A 27,636-nucleotide genomic window follows, 5' to 3' on the forward strand; every position below is an offset into this window, starting at 1 on the left:
TTAACCTGTTTCAATTGAGTAGGGTAACTGAAACAGACACATGGTAACACTGTGATACTCAGACCTCAGTGGTTCAGGAGCCGAATTAGTGATCAACATTACCCAAAAGAGCCACAGTATGTGAATTCATAGTTTCATTTACTAAATATTTCTCACAGCAAAATGACAGACCAAATATTCTACAAGTTGTTAACAACATAGTAAACCAATCAGGATGCTCTAATAACTTCGATTGAAACATCGATTTAATTATTAACCAATATCATGTGCTGCAAAGAGCCACAGGAGACGCATTAAAGAGCCACTTGGGGCTCATGAGCCTCAGGCTGAGTATCAATGGGTTAAACATCATAATCTACAAGTAAACAATTTGTGCTGTTTTGTGATGAGAGACAGGACCGTATCACTATATTAGCTGAACATTTTGCAAAGTGCTTTAACACGGCTCAGGCTAACTCATTTTAAACTCTGTCAGACTAGCGTTGACAGGGTTAGCAGCATTCAGTTTAGAAGTTATGTTATAACCTAAGTAGGGACATATGCTAAAACACGGTTACTGAATTCCATGGTTTCAACAGAGTTTTGCCTCATCCTCACTGGAGAAACAAACCATTACTTTTTTACACTACTTATTCTCTGGGAGGCACCCATTAAAGAGCTATACTTCATTTTACATATAATAATGAGATTTTCTATTAAAAATGAAAATACTGAAAAAAGTCAGAGCCAAAAGGTGATTCGTGCCACATAATCAGAACACTGCTAAAGACTAATTGGGGAAGTGTCTCATGTCAGAAGATAGACAGAAGCTATAGAGCAACCTTAGAAATCCACAGTGAAGTTTGGGGTTCACTGCCTTAAGTAGCATTTTGCCAGCAGCATATAACAGCACAAAGCATATAGTGAAGATACTTTAAAAAAAAAAAAAAGGTCTCTCCACAAATGAGCTAAAACCAGGTATAAAAACTCCAACTACTTTCTTCCTGACAGAATGACATCAAAAAGGGTTTCCAAAGGTTCCATATAACCTACAGATGCTTCAAGGGTGCAGTTTTGAAAGAATTGTAGAATACTTGTAATTTGCCCCCATGCTATTTTTTAATTCACCAAGTTTAAGAGAAGAATGGATTTTTATAAATGCCTTTATAGAGAACTTTATAGAGAAAACAGAAAACCCTAACTGCAGCAGTTATGTTATTCTTTACTAAAAGAGACTGATTTTTCTATTTGTATAAACAGGGATGATATTTTGGTATTTGATGCCTGGTTTGATGTGAAATGAAAGCAGCTATCACATTATTTCCTGCTTTAATGGTTAAAAACCTCTGAACACATTTTAGTACTTCAAAAATCTGTTGCAAGAATACATTCAAAAGCTACTTTACCTTGAGCATGGCTGAGCAAAGATGCCCTGTTGAAAAACCATATTGAACATTAAAACTGGTAAACCACTGAAAAAAAATCTGTGGAGCCAGGCCAGTAAATTGATATGCTGCAGACAAAAACTTGCTAGGAAAACAGTGAATAAATCTTTCAAAATGTCAGTTACCAACTCAAAAACTGTACTACGGATTTGTCTGCACTGCATTTGTTTCATAACTTTACTTATTTCAATTGCCATGATACCAGCTTCTAATTCCATTCTCCAATGTTTTTCATTAGACCGATTTCTAGTGCCTAAAGATGATCAATGCTGATTTCTGGAAAAGGTCGCTATGTATTCCAATTGCCTTAAGCTGAAACGGAAGTTTGAATAAATAACTATTAGAACTAGTCTAGATCCAGTCCTCTCTAATGTTCTGAATCTCTTCAGAACTGAACATATGAAATATATGAAAGCAAATAATTCTATCCCCTTGTCTACTTCCCCCATGTTCCTCCAACTCCCACTCTAGGGTTTCATTTTTTTCTTCTACAGGCAAAATCATTACCTTTTACATTCCTATAGACTTAAATGGTGCTTTTACAATTGTTGCATCCCTTAATTTCATTTTCTCATTATCACTCAAAATAAGCTGGGATCTTTCTTTTAGACATTGGGTTGCAGTTGATGTACTTAAATGTGTTCTACAACTTCAATTATCACAGTTCTCTCTAATAATCAAAGGAGAAAAATAGGTTGATAGACAGTCTGACATTATACTTTACAAGCCACCAAACAACAAAACATTCTTTAATCCTGTTCGTAGAACTACAAAAATAAAGTCATAGCCAAAAAATAATTAACACATCTTACTTATTCCCACAACAGTTTAGGCAGTCTATTTTCATTACAAACCGGATGGAAATTTTCTGATGCAACTGCTAACCACATGTGCTCTGTGTATGCAATGGGGTATTTGGATGCCAAAGTCCTAGCACCACAGGTTTAACATTTGTCTACCATATACTTAAAGTGACAACCAATTAAAATATTGAAACAAACAAAAAAAATAATGACATTTATAGTCTTGCATTACTAAAACTTTGGGTAATAAAAGCTGAATACTGCACATTGTGAGCTGGCTGGAATGGGCACATTGGGGAGGGAAATGGGTCTTTGATCAATGTCCATTCTATGAAGACATCAAGCTTTCCTACACAGGAAGCTGACAGATGAGATGGGCTGCAGACAGAGTACAGCTAGACATGGCTTAGTTCAGGGACCATGTAAGGGAAGGAGGTTGCAGAAGGGGACCTTTCAAGAAGAGAACTAAAGAAGGAAGAGAGCAGGAACATGGGAGGTACTGGAAGCGCTTGAACAGAAACTGGGAAATACAACCAGTTCCAGCAAATGTCTGGACAAACCAATAACACTGGTCTACAATTTTTGAGAAGTCATCTGCTTCAGAGATAAAATGTACTATTTATTATGTATTTTGATGTGCTGAATTCAAATATGACAATTAAAACAACTGATTGGCTACTGTTTCTAAGATATTTAAGTTTTTACATTTTATGTCTATGTATATTGTGTAGATAGAGTTTTAATCATAAATTGTAAAACTAGGTCTTTTCATGTGTTTATGATTGCTTTACATGATAATATTTCACCTGTCCTGTTTATGTAACACTTTAAAAATCAGCAAAAGGGTTATATAAATCAAATTTATTATGAAACAAAAGGCAAACTATTATGTACATAGTTTAGTCCTATTCAGTGTCTCGGTGCTTCTTGGCTTGTCTCTTGTATTCATTAAATGGAGCACCTCTTGTCACTATCCAGCAATAGTCTGCAAGCATTGATAGGCTCCATTTGCCCTGATAGCGTTTCTCCATTGTTGCAATGTCCTGGTGAAATTGCTCGCCGTGCTTGTCGCTCACTGCTCTGCAGTTCGGTGGAAAAAAAATCTAGATGAGAGTGCAAAAAATTTATCTTTAGTGACATGTTGCAACCAAGGCTTTTGTATGCCTTGAGGAGGTTTTCCACCAACAACCTGTAGTTGTCTGCCTTGTTTCAGAGAAAATTTATTGCCACTAACTGGAAGGCTTTCCATGCCGTCTTTTCCTTGCCACGCAGTGCATGGTCAAATGCATCATCTCGAAGAAGTTCACGAATCTGAGGACCAACAAAGACACCTTCCTTTATCTTAGCTTCACTTAACCTTGGAAATTTTCCACAGAGGTACTTGAAAGCTGCTTGTGTTTCATCAATGACCTTGACAAAGTTCTTCATCAGACCCAGCTTGATGTGTAAGGGTGGTAACAAAATCTTCCTTGATTCAACAAGAGGTGGATGCTGAACACTTTTCCTCCCAGGCTCCAATGACTGTCGGAGTGGCCAATCTTTCTTGATGTAGTGGGAATCTCTTGCACGACTATCCCATTCGCAGAGAAAACAGCAGTACGTTGTGTATCCAGTCTGCAGACCAAGCAAGAGAGCAACAACCTTCAAATGGCCACAAAGCTGCCACTGATGTTGGTCATAGTTTATGCACCTCAAAAGTTGTTTCATGTTGTCATAGGTTTCCGTCATATGGACTGCATGACCAACTGGAATTGATGGCAAAACATTGCCATTATGTAGTAAAACAGCTTTAAGACTCGTCTTCGATGAATCAATGAACAGCCTCCACTCATCTGGATCGTGAATGATGTTGAGGGCTGCCATCACATCATCGATGTTGTTGCAGGCTACAAGATCACCTTCCATGAAGAAGAATGGGACAAGATCCTTTTGATGGTCATGGAACATGGAAACCCTAACATCACCTGCCAGGAGATTCACTTATCCTCCGCCATTCCCAAGTCAAGAGTCGTATATACTGACCCAATAGCATATCTTGAAAACTAGAGCCAATCAACAATTTTAAGCATCATTTTCATTCTCAGTGACCCAGAATTAGTAAAGTTTGACTACATTTATTTCAGAAGCATTTTGGCTGTAGAGCAGAGTAATCTATATGACATAAGTAACAGCACAAGCTATACAAGTTGTTTTGGCAAACTTACTTTCATGATGGTTGTCATATTGCCTAGACAACCCATAATTGTCTTCAATGTAGCCCACTACATTTAACAACTTTGAGACTGCTACATGCATATTTTCATCCATTCTCATCCCGTCTCCTTGAAAAAAAAATTCAGACCACTTCACCCAGAATTAAGGCAAATTTTAAAACATGGGTCACACCTCCAGAAGGCCAATGGGTCAACTGAAAGAAGAGTTAACAAGAGCAACTAAAATTTGGTTCTCCTCTGCATGTTCTTGAAGATAACCAAGTTAACAATTTATAGAAGGGAATCAGAAGTTAATTTCTATGTAATGTATAGTGCATATATTTTAAGAAGCCATGCATAATGAAAATTCTTGTAAGAATCATCTGAAGTCAGAAGTGTAAGAGCAAATTTTTAATAGCCATAGTTCTGTACAAGTAGGGTCCTACCAAATTCACAGCTGTGAAAGATGCATCACAGACACTGAAATCTGGTCTTTTGTGTACTTTTACCCTATAGTAAAATCCAATGCCGTTATATGCACAGTTACAGGTTCCAGACGTGATTATTAGCTTGTTTCAATATAAAGAAAGGTCATGAACTTGACAGGATTTATTGATTGACACTTTACAGCAGCAAACACTCAGGGCTCAACTCACTGATTGGTAGATATGGGCATCCAGGGTGGTTTTGTAGCATAGTGATTTCAACTGATAGCCTACTGGAAGACAAGTGAAATTACTTTAAAATGAGTGTCCAAAGTAAATCAAAAACCTCTACAATCATTACTGCAGCCAATCATATGAAAGAATTTGGAAGCCACATACCGATGGTGACAAACTGTTTTATACAAGCTACAATGTTTTGTTGGATCCCACATGGCAAGCAATGGTTCAGTGCTACTTAGACTCAAAGTGGCTGCAGATAGTGCAGTGCTGGGAAACAAAATGAAAAACACCCAAAACTTATTCTCTTTTTAAGACGACAGAGCTCAGAGATCTGTCATTTAGCTACAATGGAACTTGTGGATGCATTTGCAAGTACTAATATACCGCTGGAAAAACCTGATCACCCAAAGCTGCGCAAATTCACTCAATGGAACTACAAAAAAGGAGTTGCTTACCAAGTGCAAATAATCTATGACAGAATTTACCTTCCAAAGGTTTCTGTGAAGGCGCAAGTTTGGTAAAGTTGATAAACTGCTCAGCTACATTAAAAAGATCTTTAAACACTGCCCTAGCCACAATCTTTGATCAGGGCCAGCTCCAGGGTTTTGGCCGCCCCAAGCAACCAAAAATAAATAAATAAATAAATAAATAAATAAATCAATCGTGATCTGCGGCAGCAATTCGGCAGGAGGTCCTTTGCTCCCAGCGGGAGCGAGGGACCGTCCGCCGAATTGCCGCCGAATACCTGGACGTGCCGCCCCTCTCCGGAGCAGCTGCCCCAAGCACCTGCTTGCCAGGCTGGTGCCTGGAGCCGGCCCTGTCTTTGATACAGGCAGTACATTGCAAATGAGACTGAAATGGGGGAACAAAAAATTGCATTTCCCCCAGAGCCAGTAATTACTTGTTGGACTTCCTAGTTTTGGGCTGCACAATACCAGTTTTAAAAGAACTTTCAACCCTTCTAAACGATGCTCAGCCGAATGAGGAAATTCAGTTTGTTACCAAGAATGCCAGAGGACTGATGGACTTAAGTTGGTTTGAATCTTGACATGTCACAGTCCACAAAGCTTACAACAGGCCCGCGAGCAAGTGGCGGGGGCAGCTGCTGGCTTCACCCCCTGCCCGGGGGCTGAGCCGACCTCACAGCCCCGCCCGCGCATACCGCGCTCCGGCTGCTGAGAAGCACGGCTGCCAGGTTTGCCCCCTGCTGGGGGGAGAGGAGAGGGCCGACCTCACAGCCCCGCACGTGCACACCGCGCTCTGGCCAGCCGGCCGGCGAGAAGTGCGGCTGCCGGGTTCGCCCCCTGCCAGGGAGAGGGGGAGGGGAAGAGGGAGGCCGACCTCACAGTCCTGCACGTGCGCACAGCGCTCCGGCCGGCCGGTCAGAAGCGTGGCTGCCAGGTTCGGCTGGTGAGAAGCGCGGCTGCCGGCTTTGTCCCCTGCCTGGGGGGTGGGCAACCTCACAGCCCCGCATGCGCGTGCCGCGCTCCGACCGCCCGGACGGTCAGAAGCGCGCACGTGTCTCCATCTCCCGCTCCCCCCCGCCTGGCATACAGCGGGTGCGTCACTTCCGGGGCCTGCTGAGGCGGGAAGCGCTGGGTACGAGGCAGAGCCGGTAAGTGCGAGCGAGGGGAGGGGCGCCCGGCCTGGGCTCGAGCCGCAGCTCGGGAGGACTGGGCCGAGAGCCCCCAAGCCCCCTCTTCGGTTGGGGGTGGGGTGGCTACTGCGCTGGTTGCTCCCAGGGCGGCCTCCATAGTGATGAGGTGGGGTTTGAACTGTCTGTGGGCAGCCGGAAAACCCCGGGGCAGGGGGGGGGCTGGAGGAGGGAGACAAAGACAGAGAGAGAGAGAGAGAGAGAGAGAGAGTGAGAGTGAGTGTGTGTGTGGGGTCGGCTTCAGGCTAATTCAACTGAGTCCCCTGAATCGGGCCCCACGCCCAAGCCCGACTTCCCCGGGGGGCTATTTAAAGGGCCTGGGGCTATTTAAAGAGCCGGGGCTCCAGCTGCCTCTACAGCACCTCCTGCTCTGCCCGCAGCCAGCCAGCCCCACACATGCCCCAGCCCCGCACCCCCTGCCCTGCGCTGCAGGAAGCCAGCCCGTCTCCAGCCAGCCCCACACCCCCTGCCTGCAGCCAGCCCCTGCTCCACCCCCTGCCCTGCTTCCAGCCCCGCACCCCCTGCCCTGCCCGCAGCCAGCCCCTGCCGCACCCCCTGCCCACAGCCAGCCCCTGCTGCACCCCCTGCCCTGTCTCCAGCCAACCTCTGCCACACACCCCTGCGGCCCTGCCCAAAGCCAGCCAGCCCCACACACACCCCTGCCCGCCCCAGCCCCGCAGCCCCTGCCCTGTCTCCAGCAAACCCCTGCCGCACCCCCCTGCCTGAAGCCAGCCAGTCCCGCACTCCTCTGTCTCCAGCCCAGCCAACTCTGGCTGCACCCCCCTGCGTGCACCCAGTCTATCACGCCTGAAGCCAGCCAGCCCGCCCTATACCCCCCGGTCTCCAGCCAGCCCCGCACCCCTTGCCCTGCCTCCAGCCAGCCCCATGTCCACTGGTGCCCTGCAGTTCCCAGGGCAGGAAGCCTGCACACCTGCTTCAATGAGGGGGGCAGGGAGCAGCTGGGACCCACACATGTGCACACCACTAGGGTGACCAGACAGCAAGTGTGAAAAACCAGAACAGGGGTGGGGGGTAATAGGAGCCTATATAAGAAAAAGACCCAAAAACTGGGACTGTCTCCATAAAAATCGGGACATCTGGTCACCCTAGGACACCCCCAGGGAGTGGCGGGGCCCCACACATGTGAAATGGAGCTCATTAATAACCGATCGACAGCATATATAATACAATGTACATAATATATAATTTTATTATTTATATAGTTATGGAAAGTAAATAATACATGGAAGAAAGGAAAGGCTTTTTTTTACATGTTTTTTTTTCTTCTAGTCATCCCTGCTGGGGCCCTGCCAAAAAATGTTCGAATTGCGCCCAGCACTTCCTAAAGCCGTGTATGTGTGTGTGTGTGTGTGTGTGTGTGTGTGTGTGTGTTTTGCACCTGCCCTGTCCTGACTGCTGCCCCCTTCCCTGGTCCAGGGACCTTATCCCTCCCCAGCCCCTATCACACTGCCCCCACCCCCAGGGGTCCCTGCGGCCCCCGTGTTTGTGTGTGGGACAGTCACATCCAATCCCTTCACCCTGCTCCCCTTCCCCCTCCCCAGCTTAGTTCATACCCCCAGAAAATCCCTTCAAACTGTCCCCCTTTTCCTCTCCCCTTATTTCATGGGGGGATGACGAACCGAGCAGGCGGGTGGGCAGGTAGTGGCGGCGAGGCTTTATACTAGTGGGGAGGTGAGGAGGCGAGAGGCGAGTCGATGTCTGGAAGAAAAATACCATTTTCAGTATTTTAAATTTTGGTACTGCTGTGTGCAGTAATATAGTGACCTCTGGTGGTCAAAGAGGAGTGTAATGGTGGGGCCGAGCAGGGAGGGGGCGGGTCCTATTTTACTGCTGTGATCTGGTTACCCTATGTGCGCCGTTTCTTTCCCCCTCTACCGACTTCCACACAGTCAGTGCCTTGCTAGTGTGCCACGCGCTGTGAGATATCTCTTCTCTTTGTGTGTGACTGAGCATTTCCCTTCTGTGTGAATTTATTCAACAAAATCTTGAGCTTCATAATGGCTACCATGAGTGAAAAGAAAAAGAGAAAAATAAAAACAGAGCACAGAGTTTTCAACATTGAATGGACAAATAAATACTTACGTACTGTTTCCAAAGACAAAATCCTGTGCCTTGTGTGTCGCGAAACGTTAGCCGTTCCGAAAGAATACAACCTTCGGCGGCACTTTGAAACTAAACATCCCAATCTCGCCAAATTGAACCCAAATGAAAAAATAATTAAAGCAGCCAGTTTAGTGAAAAACCTTAGTGGAGAACACCAAATTTTCAAGAAAGTGAGCACTGAGAACGACACAGTTACCAAAGTAAGCTTTCAAATTTCTAAGGAAATTGCTGCTGCTGGGAAATGCTTCACAGAAGGCGAGTTTTTTAAAAAAAGTGTATGTTGATTGCGGTATCTGAGTTATGTCCAGAAAAGAGGGGAATATTTGAGAATGTCAGTCTATCACGCATGACTGTACAGAGAATAGCTGACATTTCTACTAATCTAAGTGATCAGTTAAAGCAGAGAGTCAGTGAATTCTGCTTTTACTCCCTAGCTATGGATGAAAGCACCGATTTAAAAGACACCGCCCAACTTCTTATTTTTATTAGAGGTATTGATAAAAACTTTGAAATTACTGAAGAACTTGTTGGCATGTGCTCCATGATGGGTCGCACAACTGGAAAAGAAATCTCCAGTGAAGTGATAAAGTGCATGAATGATAAGTTGGGAGTAGATTTCACAAACTTGGTGGCCATTTGTACTGATGGTGCTCCAGCTATGTGTGGGAAAAAATGTTGCAGCAGTTACTCTTCTTGAAGAATGTATTGGGAGACAAATAACCAAACATCACTGCATTATACATCAGCAGGTTTTGTGTAGCAAAGTCTTAAAATTTGAACATGTAATGTCAGTGGTAGTTTCCATTGTAAACCTCATCCGTTCTAGAGGACTAAAACATAGGAGATTTCTTGAAGGGGAAGACGCCGAGTGCAGCAACTTAATCTACCATACAGAAGTGAGGTGGTTGAGTCAAGGAAGAGTGCTCCAGCGTTTCGTTGCTTTGAAAGAGTAGATAGCAAAATTCCTAGAAAATGGGCCAATAAAATTCCCGGAGCTTGAAAATGAGTCCTGGAATCAAGATCTTTTTCTTTTGTGACATTACAGCACACCTGAATGATCTCAACATTCAACTTCAGGGAAAAAATCAACTTATATTTCAAATGTGTGCAGCAGTGAAAGCTTTCAAAATGAAATTGAAACTTTTCAGAAGTCAGCTGTCAAAAGGTGAAATGTGTCACTTTCCCACTTGTGCACAGCGTATCCCTCAGCACAAACACGCCGAGTTAGGAGAAAAATACGCAAAGCACATCAATCTTCTGATTGAAGAATCTGACAGAAGACTTACTTTGTCTAAAGATGATGACATTCAGTTGAAGCTGATTGAAGATCCCTTTTCTGTGGATCCAGAGGAAGTGCCACAAAATTTGCAGTTGGAGATTATTGAACTTCAATGTTCGGCAGTTTACCGAAATAAGCACAGAGAAAGCAGCCTGTGGGACTTCTACAAAAGTCTGGACGATGAAAAATACAAGAATCTTACTGAAGTTGCACTGAAAACGTTCAGCATTTTTGGAAGCACTTACATATGTGAACAAACATTTTCCATCATGAACATGAATTAAAACAAGCAACGTTCTTCTCTGACTGACGACCATTTGGAAGACATTATGAAAATATCTACTTCAAATACGACCCCCGAATACGACAAGCTTGTTGCCGAAAAGAGATGTAATATCTCATTAAATTTGCAAGATAATTATGAAAAGTACAAATGTTTTCTTTCAACGGAACAGGTGTTTTTCATTTTTCCATGATTCATAAAAAAAAATTAAAATAATTTAAAAAATTGTTTGCTTTAATTGAAAAATTCTTAAAGTATCACACCCTCCCCCCCAAAAAACCCTTCCTTTTCGTCCCACAGCTGTTTCGGCGGGGCGGCGCTGGGGAAGGAGGGTTTGTTTCCGTGGTGCGGGCGGCGCTGGGGTGGGGGATGTGTTTCGGGGGGTGTAGCAGGGTGGTTACCCCGCTCCTGCCCTGAAGGGCTTAAAACAGCCCTGGGGGAGGGCTGTGGCAGAGGAAAAGCTGAGCTGATTGGGGAAGCCGCTGCAGCTGGGCCATGCCACAATCAGGCCCCAGCTGGCCTGTATAAAAAGGTTGTGAGCCAGAGGAAGTCTCTCTCTGCTTGTAGAGAGAGAAGGGTCTGGCTGCTAGGGAGTTGAGCAGGGCTGGGGAAGGCTAGAGGAGCTGGGGAACTCCAGCCTGGAAAACCCCCAAGTTGCGGACTTAGCTAAGGGCCTAAAACCAGTACCAGGGCTGCAGAGGGGCAGCCCATCTATAGAGGGAGGCAGCAGGTCCAAACCCAACCTTGCCTGTGATGAGTGGCTGATATACTGCAGTCTACCCCAGGGCGCGGGGGCTAGTTAGTGACTGGCAGTAGCCTTATACTGAGGTGAAGTGGGGATTAGAGGATTGGGGGTTCCCCAGAGAGAGGAAACCAAGAGCCAGAGTGTGGGGGTATTGCCAGGGGGCAGCACCCCAGATCAAAGGGCACCGGGGTCCAGGAGGCACACAGAGCCAGCGGCAGTGGGACACCGGCCTGCAGAGGTCGCTCCAACGGCTGGATGAGCTAATTCCCAAGAAGACCAGCAGGAGGCGCTGCCGGGGTGAGTCCTGCTTGCTTACACGGGGGCTGGGCGGCGCTGGGGGGAGGGGGGGGAAGGGGGTTCGGCGGGGCTGGGTGGTGCTGGGGGGGGGGGGCGCGTGTTCCAGCACGGCCGGGGGTTTTCGGCACTCAGCTATTTTCTTTGGAGTAATATGGCCCTCGCCGCTTTACGAGTTGTGCAGGCCTGGCTTACAACAAAGTAATGGATGTACTGGTCTGGGCTGAAGCGCAGTCAAACAAAAATCACTCTGACAACATTGAGTTAAATGCCAGTGCTCAGCAGGTGTTTTCTTGCATGGCAAAGAAGCTCAGACAATATTACAGCTGTAGAGAAGTCAAGCCATGTAGGAAAAAAACAGCTCAAAAGTTTCAACAAGTTGCAGCAAGATTCTTAAAAGCTGTGTGTATTTTTGACCCTGCACAAATGCACCTGTTGATGTTGGATTTAACATCTCAATGCAATTCCTGGCATTGACAAGAATTGTAGGCTGAAGATTCCTACTTACAAAAATATTGCCAATGAAATGGAATGTACTTTGCCTGAGCTACTGTTTTGGAAGTCAGTGGAAGGCAGAATCCCCCATCTCACAAGGCTAGCTCGTGCTGTCTGACAATTCCAATGAACTCCATGGATGCAGAGAGAGCTGTGTCTAAACACTGACAAGTGTTTCCAGCGCACAAAGGGAATGAAGGAAGACAGTTGCAGGATGCTCCATACTCCCATTCAAAACTCAAACTTTTGGCATTTCCTTCCACCATGAGACCCCCCCCCGCCCCCGCCCCAATCACTGGACTTCCCTATAAATCTGATCAGCCAAATCATCCTGGGAGCTCCTCCGGGGATCGTTCTCTTCTGATCTACGGCGCTGAGAGGAGCTGCTGACAAGTGGTGTAAACGTCTGCTTCATTATCTTCTGCTCCCATTTCAGTCTGGCACAGCTGTGACATCACCACACAAGGTAGGGAGTGGAAAGTGGGAACTTCTGCCCAGAATGAACTCCCTATGGACAGCAAAAGAACTGAGGTATCAGAAGGTCATTTTTTGCAGCTGCTACTAGGAGACAAAAGAACAACTGGGAAGGACTGCTTCCCTGGAGGCTGAGCAGGGAAATGGGATGGAAAATCCTCACTTTGACAGCTTGCCTTACTGTCAAATGAAAATTCATTATGCAAACTGGTCTCATAATAAGAAATACTCTTTACAAGTAAGTGAAAGGGCTATGAAGACATGGTAACAAAATACGGGTCTTTAAAAAAAAAATGGTTTCAAGGGATAAAAATCTGAACAAGGCTGTGGGGGCTGAAAGCCACCCTTCAGTTGCCTGATAAATATCCATGCAAACAGCCAAGTAAAAACCATTGCAGGCAAATGAGAAGCCAAGTTCCATCAGCAATGAAATTTTGTGCAACAAGCATACAAGTTATCTATGGCATCACAAGACAAGAGGAGAGTAAGATAAATTTAACTTGATTAAATAAGGGTAACTAATTGTATACTTGATACGTTTCACAGAAATCTCTCCTAGTGCCATTAAATAGGAGAACTATCTTAGAAGTATAGCTTTCTTAATATCTAAGAGGCTTAGAAACACTGGTCTGAAAAGGATGTGATAAACCTGGTTTCTAAACGTACAAGGATACTGGTGAAATCGTCAAGTACTGGTAATTTTGCTACTGCTTGCTTACTTAATGTAAAAAAAGATCTGTACGTGACAGCTAAAATAGAAAAGATACTTATGATCCATATGCAAGAAAAGGCTGGGTTTTGGAGAAGGATTTTTGGGGGAGGAGGGAAGGAGGTGGAGCTGTTCTTAATGGACTTGCTTTGAGGAATCAGAAGTGTAGGACTGGAAAGGATCTCAATAGATCATCTAGTCCGGTCCCTTGCACTCAAGGCAGGACTAAGCAATACTAGACCATTCCTGAGAGGTGTTTGTCTAACCTATTCTTAAAAACCTCCAGTGATGGAGAATCCACAACCTCCCAAGGCAATTTGTTCTAGTGCTTAACTAACCTGACAGTAAGTTTTTCATAATGTCCAACCTAAGTCTCCATGGCTGCAATTTAAGCCCATTGCTTCTTGTCCTTTCCTCAGGAGGTTAATGAGAATAATTTTTCACCCTCCTCCTTGTAACAACCTTTGATGTACTTGAAAACTGTTATGCTCCCTCTCAGTCTTCTCCAGACTAAACAAACCCAATTTTTTCAATCTTTCCTCATGGGTCATGTCTTCTAGACCTTTAATTATTTTTGTTGTTCTTCTCTGGATGTTTTCCAATTTGTGAACATCTTTCCTTCTTGTTGGGATGATACTCTACAGCTACGTGCATTTGCTTTTCTATTGCAAACAAGGGGAGGAAACAAGTTAGTTACATAAATCTATTTGCAACTGGTTGCAAGAGAAGCAGATTCATCCATGAACAGACTTTACTAATGGACGTTCTCCATTAGTTACAATGAAAAAATGCTTGGAGGCTTAAATGCTTAAAGATAATCCTAATCCCAATGAGTGTGTGTGTGTGTGTGTGTGTGTGTAAATTTCCCATGCTGTCAAACACTACACACTTAATTCACTTTGATACAGAGTGCATTTCTTTTTGATGCATTCTTTTGCAAGTTACAGGGAGATCCTTATAAGTTTAGAGGTAAAATTCCTACAGGTCATTTATCATCTTAAATTCACTTTTAGTAGTTAATTTAGGTTCATTTTAATTTTCCTTGTCCTTGCCTCCACTTCCTAGCTACACAGAGGTGATCTCTGATGATTTCTGTAAGAGAAGCTGACAGAGCAGAAGAAAAGAGCAAAGTTCTTTGCTGTTAGGCTGGACCATTAACAGGCAGTGTCTTTTCTCCAGAGCTGTGCTTTCAGTGTTCAAATTCCACCATGTCTCCTGCGTGCCGCATAGTATCGTCACATGCACACACATATATATGTAATGATGCTTGCCAACTCTGATGTATGCACGTGAAACCTGGACCGTGTACAGACGCCATGCTATGAAGCTGAATCACTTTCACATGGGCTGTCTGAGGACACCGATGAGGATAAGATGGCAAGACAAGGTTCCAGATACCGAGGTTCTCATACAGTATTAATCTTATTGAAACTGATATGTTTCTATAATCTTAAATCTTACATTTTTCTGTACAAACATTCACCCTGTAGCTCAGTCATAACATTCAGAAGCAATAAACACACTTTTAAGAAGTGGCAGTCTAATGAAAAACTACAGGAAAGATATTTTTCGAACACTGAAGGAGTTATCAATAATACTTAGTAATCAACTAAAAAGAGAATTCTCAACTTAATGTGTGCTGTAAGAGAACCAAGAAGAACTAATGGAAAACTGCAGAGAATACACACTTGTTTATAATGCACCTAGAACACTAGAATACATTTAGCTATTTCAGAATAAAAAGAGCATTAGAAAACTTTAAAGTTTCTAATGTTTCATTAGTGTGTCACTTGTAACTTTATAATTTAACATGATAGAGCTGATTACAGGCATTTCTGTCATTTCAGGGCATTCTGAAATCCTTCAAGTCATTGAAGGAATCTGGGTCATTATCTGAAGTATTAGACCAATCTCCCTGTACAATCAGTACTTTTCCATAATAAGTACCATGTTACCTCTACAGCTCTCCCCACAAAATTACTATTCCAAATTCAGCACAAAAATGTCAGAAAAGAGGTTATGATGCTTTGTAGTCCTGATGCTTTTTAATATCATATTTGGCTTAACCAGAAGATCAGCTATGAACAGCATAGGTGAGAAGGACCAAGTGACACAACCAGAAATAAATGGCTGCTTTGGATTGGGTAGGTGATAACACTTCCTTACAATGACTTAGACTTGGCACAGAATCACATTTATTCTTGAGAGCATTGCCAGTTCAAGTAACCTCATTATCAGAGCTCCTACATGGAAAAACCAAGCAATGGAAGGTTAGCTATTGTGTCATCTGGAAGCCAGATGTTGGAAGAAAAGTTTAAGTTACCTTATGAAACATGAAACAAGAGAAGCTCAAAAGTAGATCACATGCACAGGAACAGGAAAGCAAGCAATGTAGTCCATATTCAGAAACATAGCTACTGCTATCACAACACACTTATAAGCAGCTTGCTGTTGTCACATGATCACTATTCAGCCCTTACATTGCAGCTGGAAAAATATGGAAGTGTGAGGAATGAACAGAGAGTTTGGAACAGTCACTTCAGAGATGGTCCAAGAAGTAAGGAGTCAAGAAAGGTTCTCTGACAAATGCCTGAGCAGAAAATTCTACCCTCAGCTATCACAAAGTAAGCTCCTTCACTTCACTTTCAAGGCCCTTTTATAGCCTATCCCTACCCCACCGATCATCTCTCCTTCATGCCTACCTCTGCCCACAATGCCAGCCTCCATCACCTACTTGTTACACTTTCCAACGTACTTGTTTGAAAACTGCTTTCTCCCATGCCATGCCTTATGCGTGGAAGGAGCTTCCTGTAAATATCTGCAAAACTAATACATTATTCTAATTTGAAAATCTCCTAAAAAAAAAAAAAATCCAAAAACTTTTTTGCTGTGGTGCCTACAAAAAAGCTTAACAGCAAGGCTGGTGGTGTACTGTGCTGACCAATGATGACCAATAGTGTCTCATTGTTTCCTTGTACTCCCCTCACCCCCGGTATGTCTGAACTTACACTGTAAGTTCTTTGGTGCAGGAACAGTCACTTTACTGTGTTTGTACAGCACCTAGGACAATGCAGTCTGGGTCTTTAACTAAGGACCGTAAGTGCTATAAATAATAATAATAATAATTGATTATTTGGGAGAACCAGCAAACAAATGTGATGTAAACAGGACTGTTAATTATACTTTTCAATCCAGCATGCAAAAGGAAAGGCAGATTCTTGACCAAGCTGTATGGAAAATATTATATCCATCTCCAAGACACCATTCTGAAGACTCCAAGCCCAGATGGAATTGCAAACAATACCAGTCCCAACTAATGTAAAAAACCTATTATTTAATATATACTGCCCTTCTTATGCTTACTGTTTGATTTGTGATGCAAACAAGAGAGCTGGAAAATTAAGTTAAATGCACTGAGAATAATACCTCTTTAACGAATACACATCTTTTGTTCAGGTGTTAGCATATTAACCTTTGACAATACCCGCAGATGGCAAATTCAGTTTGCAACTGTTCATTGTAATTATTTTGTAATTAATAACATTATCTTACCGCCTTATATGAAGTGGCCTTATTTTATGCATTTGATCTAAATATTTTACCATGTAATATTCATTATTTTACACAGCATTTTAAAAAAAAAAAGTGTAAATTAAACCTAGAATGTATACTATAGCATCTAAGTAGACATTAGAAATACCAGTAAACCTAGAATTTTACATAAATCAACAACAATAAATCAAGATATTGCTAGTTTTTAAAAAGTCTGTGACGTGGCACTGAACATGATCCTATTTCCAAAGGATTACTCCCATACCCCACTGACTTTCATTGTTAGGTGAAACTAGGTTTCAAATTCTAAGAGTCACCTTCACCATAGTTTAAGAATCAAACAATGCACATATCCAACTCTCCATGAAACAGCTGTTTCTCCTTTCTTAGGCAAATACTGCATGTATTACTGAATGCCAGTTGAAAAGGAAACTATGGATCCTTCTGAAAGGTCACACACAGATGATGGGTTTTTTTAATCAGTGATCTTACGGGATTTTAGGTCCTCATTTATAGGAAATTCAATGTGACAATGTATAATATTTTACAGAACTAACATGCACCAACCTAAGATCCTATACATTGATTGATATGAAAGAACTACTTTACAGGTCTACGACCATGAAAGTATTGACAGTGGCGTAGTTTAAATTTGTTTTACAGTACATAGCTGCGTGTTGAACAAAAAACTGTATTTCTAGGTCAATTTTTAAAATATTTTTGTTTCAAGTTACTGTAACTTGACCCCCCCCCCCCATCAGTAGTTACACGCACCTGGTAACATGCAAACTCATTTCATGTATGTGCATAATTTAACAGTTAAATACTGCATAACTGACTAACTCAATGATACTGTTAGAATCCTGACACACAATTAGTTTAGCTCACCTCTTTATCCATACTCTCTAAATCCTCTTTACATAGTGTGTACAGTGGCATTGTCTCGGACATACTTGGCTGGCGTTTCCGTTTGGATGGACCAGGTTGATCTTCGTTCTCATTTGCTGGTAACTCCTCTTCATCAAACAGCTGCTGCTGATGTGGTTGAACAACTCTGTAAAATTTCACAGGTCCCACATGAGAAAAGTCATTTTGAATTACAACTTTCATAGAACTGAATCAGATTCAACATGAAGTATATGGTTACGGAAGAGCTACAGCTTCACTGAAGTACTGCTATGCCCTCCTTTGAATACCTGGAACAATCGGATGTGTCTGGAATTGGAAAAATTGATCACTACACCGCCTCTTTCTCACTGTATTCTTCTCCCCTCCCCCCACAAAAATCTGCATATTCAAACTGTCTATACCAATTTAAAAGTTATAAATATAGAAAGCTCGTCAGGACATTGGAATGCGTATCCACAGTGCAACATGTCTTTTGCCAATACAATCTGAAGCGTGTGGACCAGGTACTGGCATAATCAGCCAGGTGCTAACACAATCTTCCAAATAGTTTTGTAGGTAGCGCTATGCTGGCGGAACTTTTGCTGGTAAAGCTTTCTAGTGAAGATAAGCCCTTCCTCCCCAGCATTCTGAGAAAATGTTTATTACATCAAGAACAACAGCTATACTACATCTGTAAGATCTCAAAGAAACCATGCACACACTTTCATTAAAACATTAATATTGTAGACACATGGATTGAAGGAGAGAAATTCAAAATTAAAAGTAGATTTATGGTTTTGTTGGGAGGGACAGGAGCTTTAAAAAAATTAAAGACAGACAAGAAGAAAAGAGGAGGGATATTGGCTGTTAAAGCCAATGTTAACCCCCCCCCCCCACTTATTCTTGACCTTGAATCAATAGACTAGCAACGGTAACCTTTTTTGCTTGTGCGTCAAACAAAACAAAGTAATCATCACATGGATCTCAAGTGCTGGTAAATAATGTGAATTCTGTCTATTACAAGAGAGAGAGAGAAAGGGAAAGGTCTTATTATAACACTGGAGACTATTAAGGCCTTTGGATACACTTTCATCTACATCATGGGTAATACTGGGAGTTTGTGCTTTTCAAATCTTATTTTTCTTTACATTGGCCTGACTGAACAAGAAAACAATGCTGTTTTGTGAATGTAGTCAGTATGAAATGTTTGACAGCCGTGAAGGGCAGAATTTATTTATCCAAACACATTGACAGTACAGGAAGATGTCAGTGCAGGCTTCCTCACGTCATCCTAGAGAAGACAGATATTGTATCTGTCTCTATTCGTTCCTTGGCGCCTCTGTCTCCAACAAGTGCAAATTGTGATGGCTTGTGTATTACAGAAATAGATTGCTAGCAATACCAGACCACATTTTTAAATAGAGTATGTATTTAAACTAGCAAAAAGAAAACCAAGTAAGTAGTGTACTAGTGCTACACTCCCTATTGTGGCAATGGCTGTAATAGGGTACAATGAACCAAGATAAAGTCTCTCCTGAAATGGAGAACTGTTTGTTAACAGGTGCAGACCTCAGTGCTACAGAGCTGAAGCCCATTGGCAAAGTCCTCCACTACCTCTATGTACACCATCATAGATCCACTGTATTTCAAAAAGAGTAATGCTGTCCAAGAGTGGCATGAGTTTATTACCACCACCTGTTCTACTTAAGTATTATATATTGATTACAACATGGGAAACTGTACAAAAACATTTTACCTTAGAGCAAGGTAGAGCTGAAATACGTCAACCCGTGCTAACTGCTAGTTTGGGGCCGTCAAAACATTTTATATTTATCATTGGTTAGTTTAGATGTTTTTGGTTATTGTGATTTTTTTTTATTTTTTTTTTTTTTAAGAAGGACTGACAAATTAGCCTGTTCCAGTATTTGATTTCTGTAGCTCCGTTCTGTCTCCTGGGTACCCAACTATCCAAAGTGGTAAGCATGAAGGCCATATTTCAAGTTGTATTCTTATACTGACAATTTTGAGAGCAATACAATGTTGTCAATGCACCAATGAAATATCCAGGACAATCCATTTACACAGAAAGCATCATCCACAGTAAAATACTTATTATAGTGCAGAAGAAATATACCCATTTACCTGGCACTGAAATAAAAGCTGTATACCATGTCCCTGATTCTCTTCTCACACTAGATTTATACTGCTGTAACTCCTTTGTTTTCAACAGAGTTCCTCCCAATTTTATACAGGGATGAGAGAAGAATTGGGCTAGCAGGTAAACTAGAAAAGATGCTGGGGAACTCAGTTATAAGGTCTCACACACACACACACACACACACACACACACACACACACTTCTACCCTTACCATTTTGATTCAACAATCTGAACTTCTAGCAGACCAATTATTTCATTTTACTACCTCATAAAAGAGACTATATGTTGAGTCAACAGACGTACAGCTGAAAGTGTGGCTCTAGCACCAGTGGGAGCTTTCAATCCAATGTACTTCTGTATTTGGAGACAACATTTTTATTCAATGTCTGGCATAGCTGAGAGATACAGCTAGGTCCCAACTCCATCCTTTTCCAATAGTTTTCTCCTGCTGCCAGCTATGACTCCTACTGGTGCTAACATTTTAAGGCTGAAGAACATGGCAGAAAAAAATAAAAATAAAAGGAGGATGGACAATTATATTCACTGGATAATTACATTAAATAAACTACATAAAACCCAAAGAGGAGGTTCTCAGATATATTTATTATATTGTGCAATTAAGAACACAGGGAGTCAATTTTCAGAAGGCACAAATGGCAATTGGGCACCTACATATTATTGAAAGTAAGGAATGTAACTGACATTTGTGCCTTTGAATATCTTCCCCTTAGAGCTCATTTGTACATATACACAAATTAAGTTATCAGTGAACACTATAGTTATACACAAGAAGCCCCAATGCCTTCACCTTTAGAAGTCTGGTAGTGTCTTGAAGAGCTTTCATCTTCTCTATCCCCCAACTTGGATTCTAGTCCTGACTTGGACATTACCAATTTGAAATTGGACACATCATTCAGTCTGACCTCAGTTTTCTCACGTGTAAAAAAGGGATATTGCTATGTATCACCCAGGAGAGAGTCATAATGTTGCAAAGCTTAACATTTGTGAAATGGTTTCAGTTCTGATAGCAGCCATTGAGAAATTAATTTTCAAAGCATAATGTGAATTTATAAAGCTCAGCAAATCTGTGGATATCCACTTTATATCCACAGATATCAATGTCTGTGGATCACGTTGGTGGATACAAATTTTGTATCTGTGCAGGGGCTCTATAGATTTAACATCTCTAGAGTTTAGCACAGGGGCGGGCAAACTTTTTGGCCTGAGGGCCACATCGGATTTCCGAAATCGTATGGAGGGCCGGTTAGGGGAGGCTGTGCCTCCCCAAACAGCTAGGCGTCACCCGTCCCCTATCCGACCCCCCTGCTTCTCGTCCCTGGGACTCCTGCCCCATCCAACCCCCCCCGTTCCCTGTCCTCTAACTGCCCCCGGAACCTCCGCCGCATCCAACCCCTACTCTCATTCCTGACTGCCCCCTCCCGGACCCCTGCCCCATCCAACCCCTACTCTCATTCCTGACTGCTCCCCCCGGACCCTTGCCCCATCCAACCACCCCTTCTCTCTGTCCCCTGACTGCCCCCCTCCGCCCCATCCAACCCCTCCTCCTCCTCCCTGACTGCCCCCCCGTGACCCCTACCCCCATTCAACCCCATTCCCCGCCCTCTGACCACCCCGACCCCTATCCACACCCCCACCCCCTGACCACCACTACCCCAATCCAACCCCCCCACTCCCTGCGCCCTTACTGCGCTGCCTGGAGCACTGGTGGCTGGCGGCGCTACAGCCACGCCGCCCAGAGCAGCAGGACAGGCAGCTGCACCGCCTGGTGGGAGCCAGCCACGCTACCGCGCAACACAGAGCACTGTGAGCCGAGGCTGAGGGGGAGGGGCCTGGGGCTAGCCTCCCAGGCCAAGAGCTTAGGGCCAGGCAGGAGAGTCCCGCGGGTCAGATATGGCCCACGGGCCGTAGTTTGCTCCCCTCTGGCTTAGCACAATTTATGATACGCCTGAATAATACCAATTGTATATTCCTGGTACAGAGAAGCAAGTCTCATGACTGCTTTTATTCTCAGTCTGACTGTTCTTAAGATTTTGTTATAAAATGGAATCTTGGTCCCTCCTTCCTTGTCTTCTTTCTGAGCAGCCATTGAGAAAAACTGCACTCTAGATGAAGTAGACAGCTTCCAAGACTGGAGATGCTGTTACCCCATACTGTCATGAAGTTTGAAAAAAAAATCTCATAGCGCCTTGAGAGTTTATCGATAAAACCAACTACTCTTACATTTCAAATCCTCAGTCAGCTCTCTAGTTGCTGCAGGTGGTGTTTGTATCCTTTGAGATCAAAGTATTTCTTTAATCTACAATCAGAGATTTTAAGAGGTTTGCAACAGCACTGATGGAGTTTAATTCTGTGACCTGGTCACCAGGGCTTGCTAACTTTTCACTGATGTTAGTCTGCACTTTGGAAATCACCCAGACTTTTTCGCATGGTGTATTTATAGTCCAAAGTAGAGTTTACTGATTTTTACTATTGCCTTAGCTTAATCAGCATATATAAATTACACAAGAAAATTACAAAGGAATGTTTTTAAATACCTGAAATGTCAAAACATCCATTGATATGGATTGAGCACCTGTGTAATTGCAAGAGGATTGCTGTTTTAATGACAAATTCCAAAAGGAAAAATCTTGATGACATCTCTCAAGACAGGAAAATAGAGTTGCAGGCACGAACAGGAAACAGCAGATTTTCACAGCTCTTAATTAAATTCGCTATTTTTTGGTTTAGTGTAATCTCACTAAGAAGGAACTGTGGAATCTGTTTCCTGTGAGTCCAATGTTTAGCTATTCTGCAAACCATTTTAAGTCATCATTGTGCTTCCGATCCTACAGCCTCTCTATGCCACACTGGACCTGTGGCACAAGCTACACTGGCCTCAGCACGGCCCAAGCTTGTGCCAGCTGCCTAAGATCCCAAGATTCATAACAGAAGTTTGGAATCATAAGTATGCCCTGGGCATGACCCTTAATGTCATCCACAGCAACAAGAACTACTCACCAAAGATGAACACAACTTTGCAAGTCTGTCTTAAATCATTAGCTATTTCAAATTATCACCACCAGTTAGGTCACCAATATCAATACACAATTCTGGGAAGCTGTATACATTTATGAAATGAACCATATGCTCTCAACAGCCAGAGCAACAAGACAAAATAACTGTGCCTTGTTAAGCTTTGATGCACAAGAAATGTATACTTGCGGACTGAACACTTATGCATATGCTCAACTTCAATGAGAATACTCACATGAGCCTATTATGCACATGGACAAACGTCTGCAGGATCAAGGCCTACTTTTATTAACTTTAAGTGAAACATCTACACCACCTTCTCAGGAAAGCCATCTAGAGATCAAGCTGTATTCTATATAGGTGCTCCCTTCAAAGAACACAAAATTTGAAAGCCAGACGGACTCTTTAAAAAGGGAAAAGTAATTGAATAGTAAAAATCACCACCACCTCATATGAATACTCAGTAGAAAGACACCTTTGCTTTCTAAAGGTATAGAAATAATTCTGCCCTAATTTCAAACTGCAAGAAGTCACTGATTCCTTGTTGAGATGTGATTAACATGGCACTGCAGTCTCCTGCCAACAGAATGCTATTTATCAATGTAAAATATGGGAGATATGACAATATAGTAGAAATGCTATCCTTTTCCTCTTAAATTTGAGAATGTTGTATTCATTCACATAAGCTGGGATTTTCAAAGGGGCCTAAAAGAGTTTGGTTAGCTCATCAGGGACTATTCACTGTAGTATTTCTCCCTTTGCCAGATAATTTGTCACATACAATCTGAAAAATTCCATCTTGGTAAGAAACTGCACTGGAGAATATTTTTTACAGTTAGAAAAATGCAGTAGTCCACTTGTACCCTCAACACAACTGTTGGAAGGCAAATGTTCAAAATATGCATCTTTTTCAGTATACATGACTACTCATTTTTCATTAAATAAATACCCTAGCCAACAGAACGATTCTGATGGTATTCATATTTTTAGTCAAACTCTTTCAGAAAGGGAATGACAAAACAAAACTACAGGTGTACAAGTTAGTTTGGAAGTTTAAGCATGTGACTTGGCAGGAAGTTACACTTTATCTAATTATACGTAGCAGATATCAAATGATCCTGCTTGCTTCTTAGCGCAATAAAATAAATTTAGTGGTCTCTCTTTGGTTGATGAGGTAGACGGCCCTTCCATAATGTCACTAATACAGTTTGCTTTCATCTACTTCCCAAACTGAAGCATTTACCAGAAGGCATAGCCTGTAAGTCACTTTCATATAGTCTGAGAAGATGATACACAGAAATAATACAGCTGACTACCAAAATTTCTGTCTACAAACAAGGGATGCAAAGAAGTGGTCTGAGTTCCCTACTGTTCATACAGAGTGCAGGGATAGAGGATGTACGTTCTAATCCATTTTCATGTATATTCACACTAATATCAGCACATCCTGAACTTACAGAAAAAAAGAAAAAAGAAAAAAAAACGAACATAGCCACTAGAGACTGCTTGACATTGAAAATATTGGAGGAATGTTGACAATCTTAATTGAGCACTATTACTACGTAAAGAATAATAGGTTTTACATCACTGACGTCACACCAAACAATAGTACAAAACACGAGAGACTTCTTAGAGGCTTGTAGTGAAGATACTATTTTTATTTTATTAAACACTTTTCAATCTTTACAGTTTCCACTGATTATGTTGAATAAAAGATTAAATGCTAATTCCAGCATCTCAGTTGTGTTTATTGAATTCTGCTCACACAAGTTTCAGGAATGTATTTTCAGAACCGGGAGCACAAAATTCTGTACACATGCATGTGCATGTACCTATACACTGAAGTGATTACATGTATTAATGTCCAGGATGCGTGAACACACTTCTGATGATAACAAATATCTTACACCCTTCTACACTGGTACAGGTATCAGTGCAACAACTAAAATGATGCTAAGGAAAGGTTTCAAAAAAAAAATTAATCAAATGCCATTCTTAAACTACATTGCTCATTAAGAACAGTGGCAAGAGATATAATGTTGGCAAAGCAGCATTAAAAACAATTCTAGTCACTTGAACAGTAATGAACGCTAATTCTGACAGCTGGACACTAACAACTGCATGTATTTTGTTAATTTAGACCTTGATCCTAAAAACATGTAGGCATGTGCACTTTATACAGTTGAGTGGTTCCATTAACATCAGTGAGAGTATTTACCTGTACTAAATTAAGCATCTGCATACAGGGTGTTTCTGGGACTGCCTTATGGTAGTAGTGCTTATTTATGACCTTCCAAGTGTGTCATTTTATTCATCTGAACTGAAAGACACAGATGCTTAGTAAAGTTGGGTTTTGACTGTCTTCTCCACTTAGTTCCATTGCAGACTATATTAAACACATTGGTGTAAATATGACATGAAAGCTACCATGGATTTAGTATTTTAATGACTACTGTCAAAACCTTAAAAGCAAAAAATGAATTTTGAGCACGTAAATTAAGACTAGAAATTCTACAGATGAACATGTATTTTTAAATTAATTCCACGATATTTACTTCAGCCATAAGTGCTCGCACTTCAGTAAGCTAAAATATTTGGTGTCTCTTAGTGTCACTTAAAAACCACAGTGCTGCTTTTACCTTTCACAGAAAATGGGTATTATTTACATAACAAGTCTGCCTCTATCTTTTACTCTATTATTAGTGTTCGCTGGGGTTTAACGTCATCTTATTTTTATTTTAAGTCCAGCATGCCATCTGCAACGGTTTTCAGACAACATTTAATTACTTCATCTCAAGAATTGTTATAATTCCACTCTTAACATTTACTAATTTTTTTTTAAAAAAACCCTCTATATTAAGATGCCAATTGTCAAGATGCTTGCATATAAATAAATGACTTTTTAAAAGAATCTTAACTAATCCCTGATAAAAAGAGTGGCCACTTAACTGCTGTCACCAACCCTAACAATTAAAAAAATAAATAAAAAAATTGTCCCTCTAAACTACCATTATAGTCAGGGAATTGTTGGTAACCGTTTTTTCTTCTTCGAGTACTTGTTCATGTTGATTCCATTCTAGAGGAGTCACAAGCAGTATCCATGGAGGTGGGCTCAGAGTTCACAGTCGTGCGGCTTGCAACACTGCTCTACCGAATCCGGCATCATCTCGGGCCTGCTGGGTAAAGAGTGTAATGAGACGAGAATGTGTAGATAGATGACCAGGTAGCAGCCCTGCAGATGTCCTGAATCGGCACTTGGGCCAGGAAGGCCGCCAGTGAGGCCTGTGCCCTAGTCGAATGGGCAGTTACAATCACCGGCGGAGACATTTTCACCAGATCGTAACAGAAACAGATGTAGGCAGTGATCCAAGATGACATCCGCTGGGTGGATACTGGACAACCTTTCATACTGTCTGCCACCACGACAAGCTGTGTCAACTTACGGAATGGCTTGATTTTTTTGATGTAGAAGGCCAGAGCCCTTCTGACGTCCAGAGAATGAAATTTGCGCTCTTCCTCCAATTTATGAGGTTTTGGAAAGACGAAAGGCAAATATATGCCTATTAAAATTGTAACTATCTTGGGCAGGAAAGCTGGGTGCGGACGCAGCTGAACCTTGTCCTTGTAGAAAACTGTATAGGGCAGCTCTGAGGTAAGTGCCCTAAGCTCAGAGACCCAGTGGGCAGATGTGATCGCCACCAGGAAAGAAGCTTTCCAAGAGAGGAGACGATGACAGCAGGAAGCCAGAGGCTCGAAAGGGGGAGGGGCCCACGAGCCGTGACAGCATGAGATTCAGGTCCCAGGGAGGGCCAGGGTACCGGATGTGAGAGTAAGAAACCAGACTGTCATGTCATGCGCAAAGACCGACCTGCCTTGTACTGGAGTGTGGAAGGATGAAATAGTGGCCAAGTGGAATCTAACTGACGAAAGAGACAGGCCCTGAAGTTTGAGATGCAGCAGATAGTCCAGAATCAACTGCAGCAAAGCCTGTTCGAGACAGGTACTCTGGTCCACAGCCAACCATGAGAACTGTTACCGTTTGGCCAGGTAGCTGGTTCTGGTGCAGGGCTTCCTGCTGCTCATCAGAACCTGCTGGATACAGACCAAGGACTGCTGTTCTTATGTGTTTAGCCATGCAGTAGCCATGCTGTCAGGTGCAGCGCTGCCAAGTTCAGATGCAGCAGGCTGGTGTGGTTCTGAGAGAAGAAGATTCGGCCAGAGTGGCAGTCGCAGAGGGGCAGCCACCGAGAGGTCCAGGAGCATGCCACCAAACCAGTGTTGACAAGGCCAGGCTGGGGCGATCAGGATAACCCTCGCCCTGTCCTGTTTGATCTTCACCAGGACCCTGTGGATCAATGGTACCGGTAGAAAGGCGTACATCAAAGCTCCTGACCACGGGAGCAAAAAGGCTTCCAACAGGGAGCCCTTGTCAATCCTTGAATTGAGCAGAATGTGTGACATTTCCTGTTCTGCCAGGAAATGATCAAGTCCACCCGGGGAGTCCTCCACCTTTGGATTGCTTGGCCATCTCCTCCACCTCCAAGCCCAAATTTGAGGCCACCCTCCGCAGCAAAGCTTAGTGTTCCCTAAAGGGTGGGCTGGCCCACGAGAGTCCCGCAATTGCCTTGTCAGATGAGGAGGATGACTACTACTGGGGGAGGAACTGGGGCTGCTTCCCCTTCCTTTGCAGCAGGCAGCTGCTCCTTTTCCCCGGTGTCGGAGTCCGCTCCGCGCACCGATTCCAGTAACATCGGTGCCCGAGGGTGCCTCTCCAATGCAGCAAGGGAAGACTGCTTTGAGAACGGTACCGGCATCATTGGCATGCCCCAGGCATTCCAATAGGGCCCTTGGTCTTGTTACCAT

General features: G+C 42.7%; 1 protein-coding gene across 8 annotated transcripts in view; it reads right to left on the minus strand.

Annotated features, from left to right (window-relative positions):
* Positions 1 to 27,636, minus strand: part of CTDP1 (CTD phosphatase subunit 1) — a 190,083-nt gene that overhangs the window by 96,262 nt on the left and 66,185 nt on the right. For 7 of the 8 annotated variants that reach the window (XM_065585114.1, XM_065585113.1, XM_008164442.4 and 4 more), the window contains exon 11: positions 17,582 to 17,747. The exons of the other annotated variant lie outside the window; for it this stretch is intronic. In XM_065585114.1, the coding sequence (XP_065441186.1) occupies positions 17,582 to 17,747 (166 nt within the window). The remainder of the gene's footprint in view (positions 1 to 17,581; positions 17,748 to 27,636) is intronic. 8 annotated transcript variants of the gene reach the window in all.

The sequence above is a fragment of the Chrysemys picta genome, chromosome 2 (assembly GCF_011386835.1).
Source record: "Chrysemys picta bellii isolate R12L10 chromosome 2, ASM1138683v2, whole genome shotgun sequence".
Taxonomy (NCBI): Eukaryota; Metazoa; Chordata; order Testudines; family Emydidae; genus Chrysemys; species Chrysemys picta.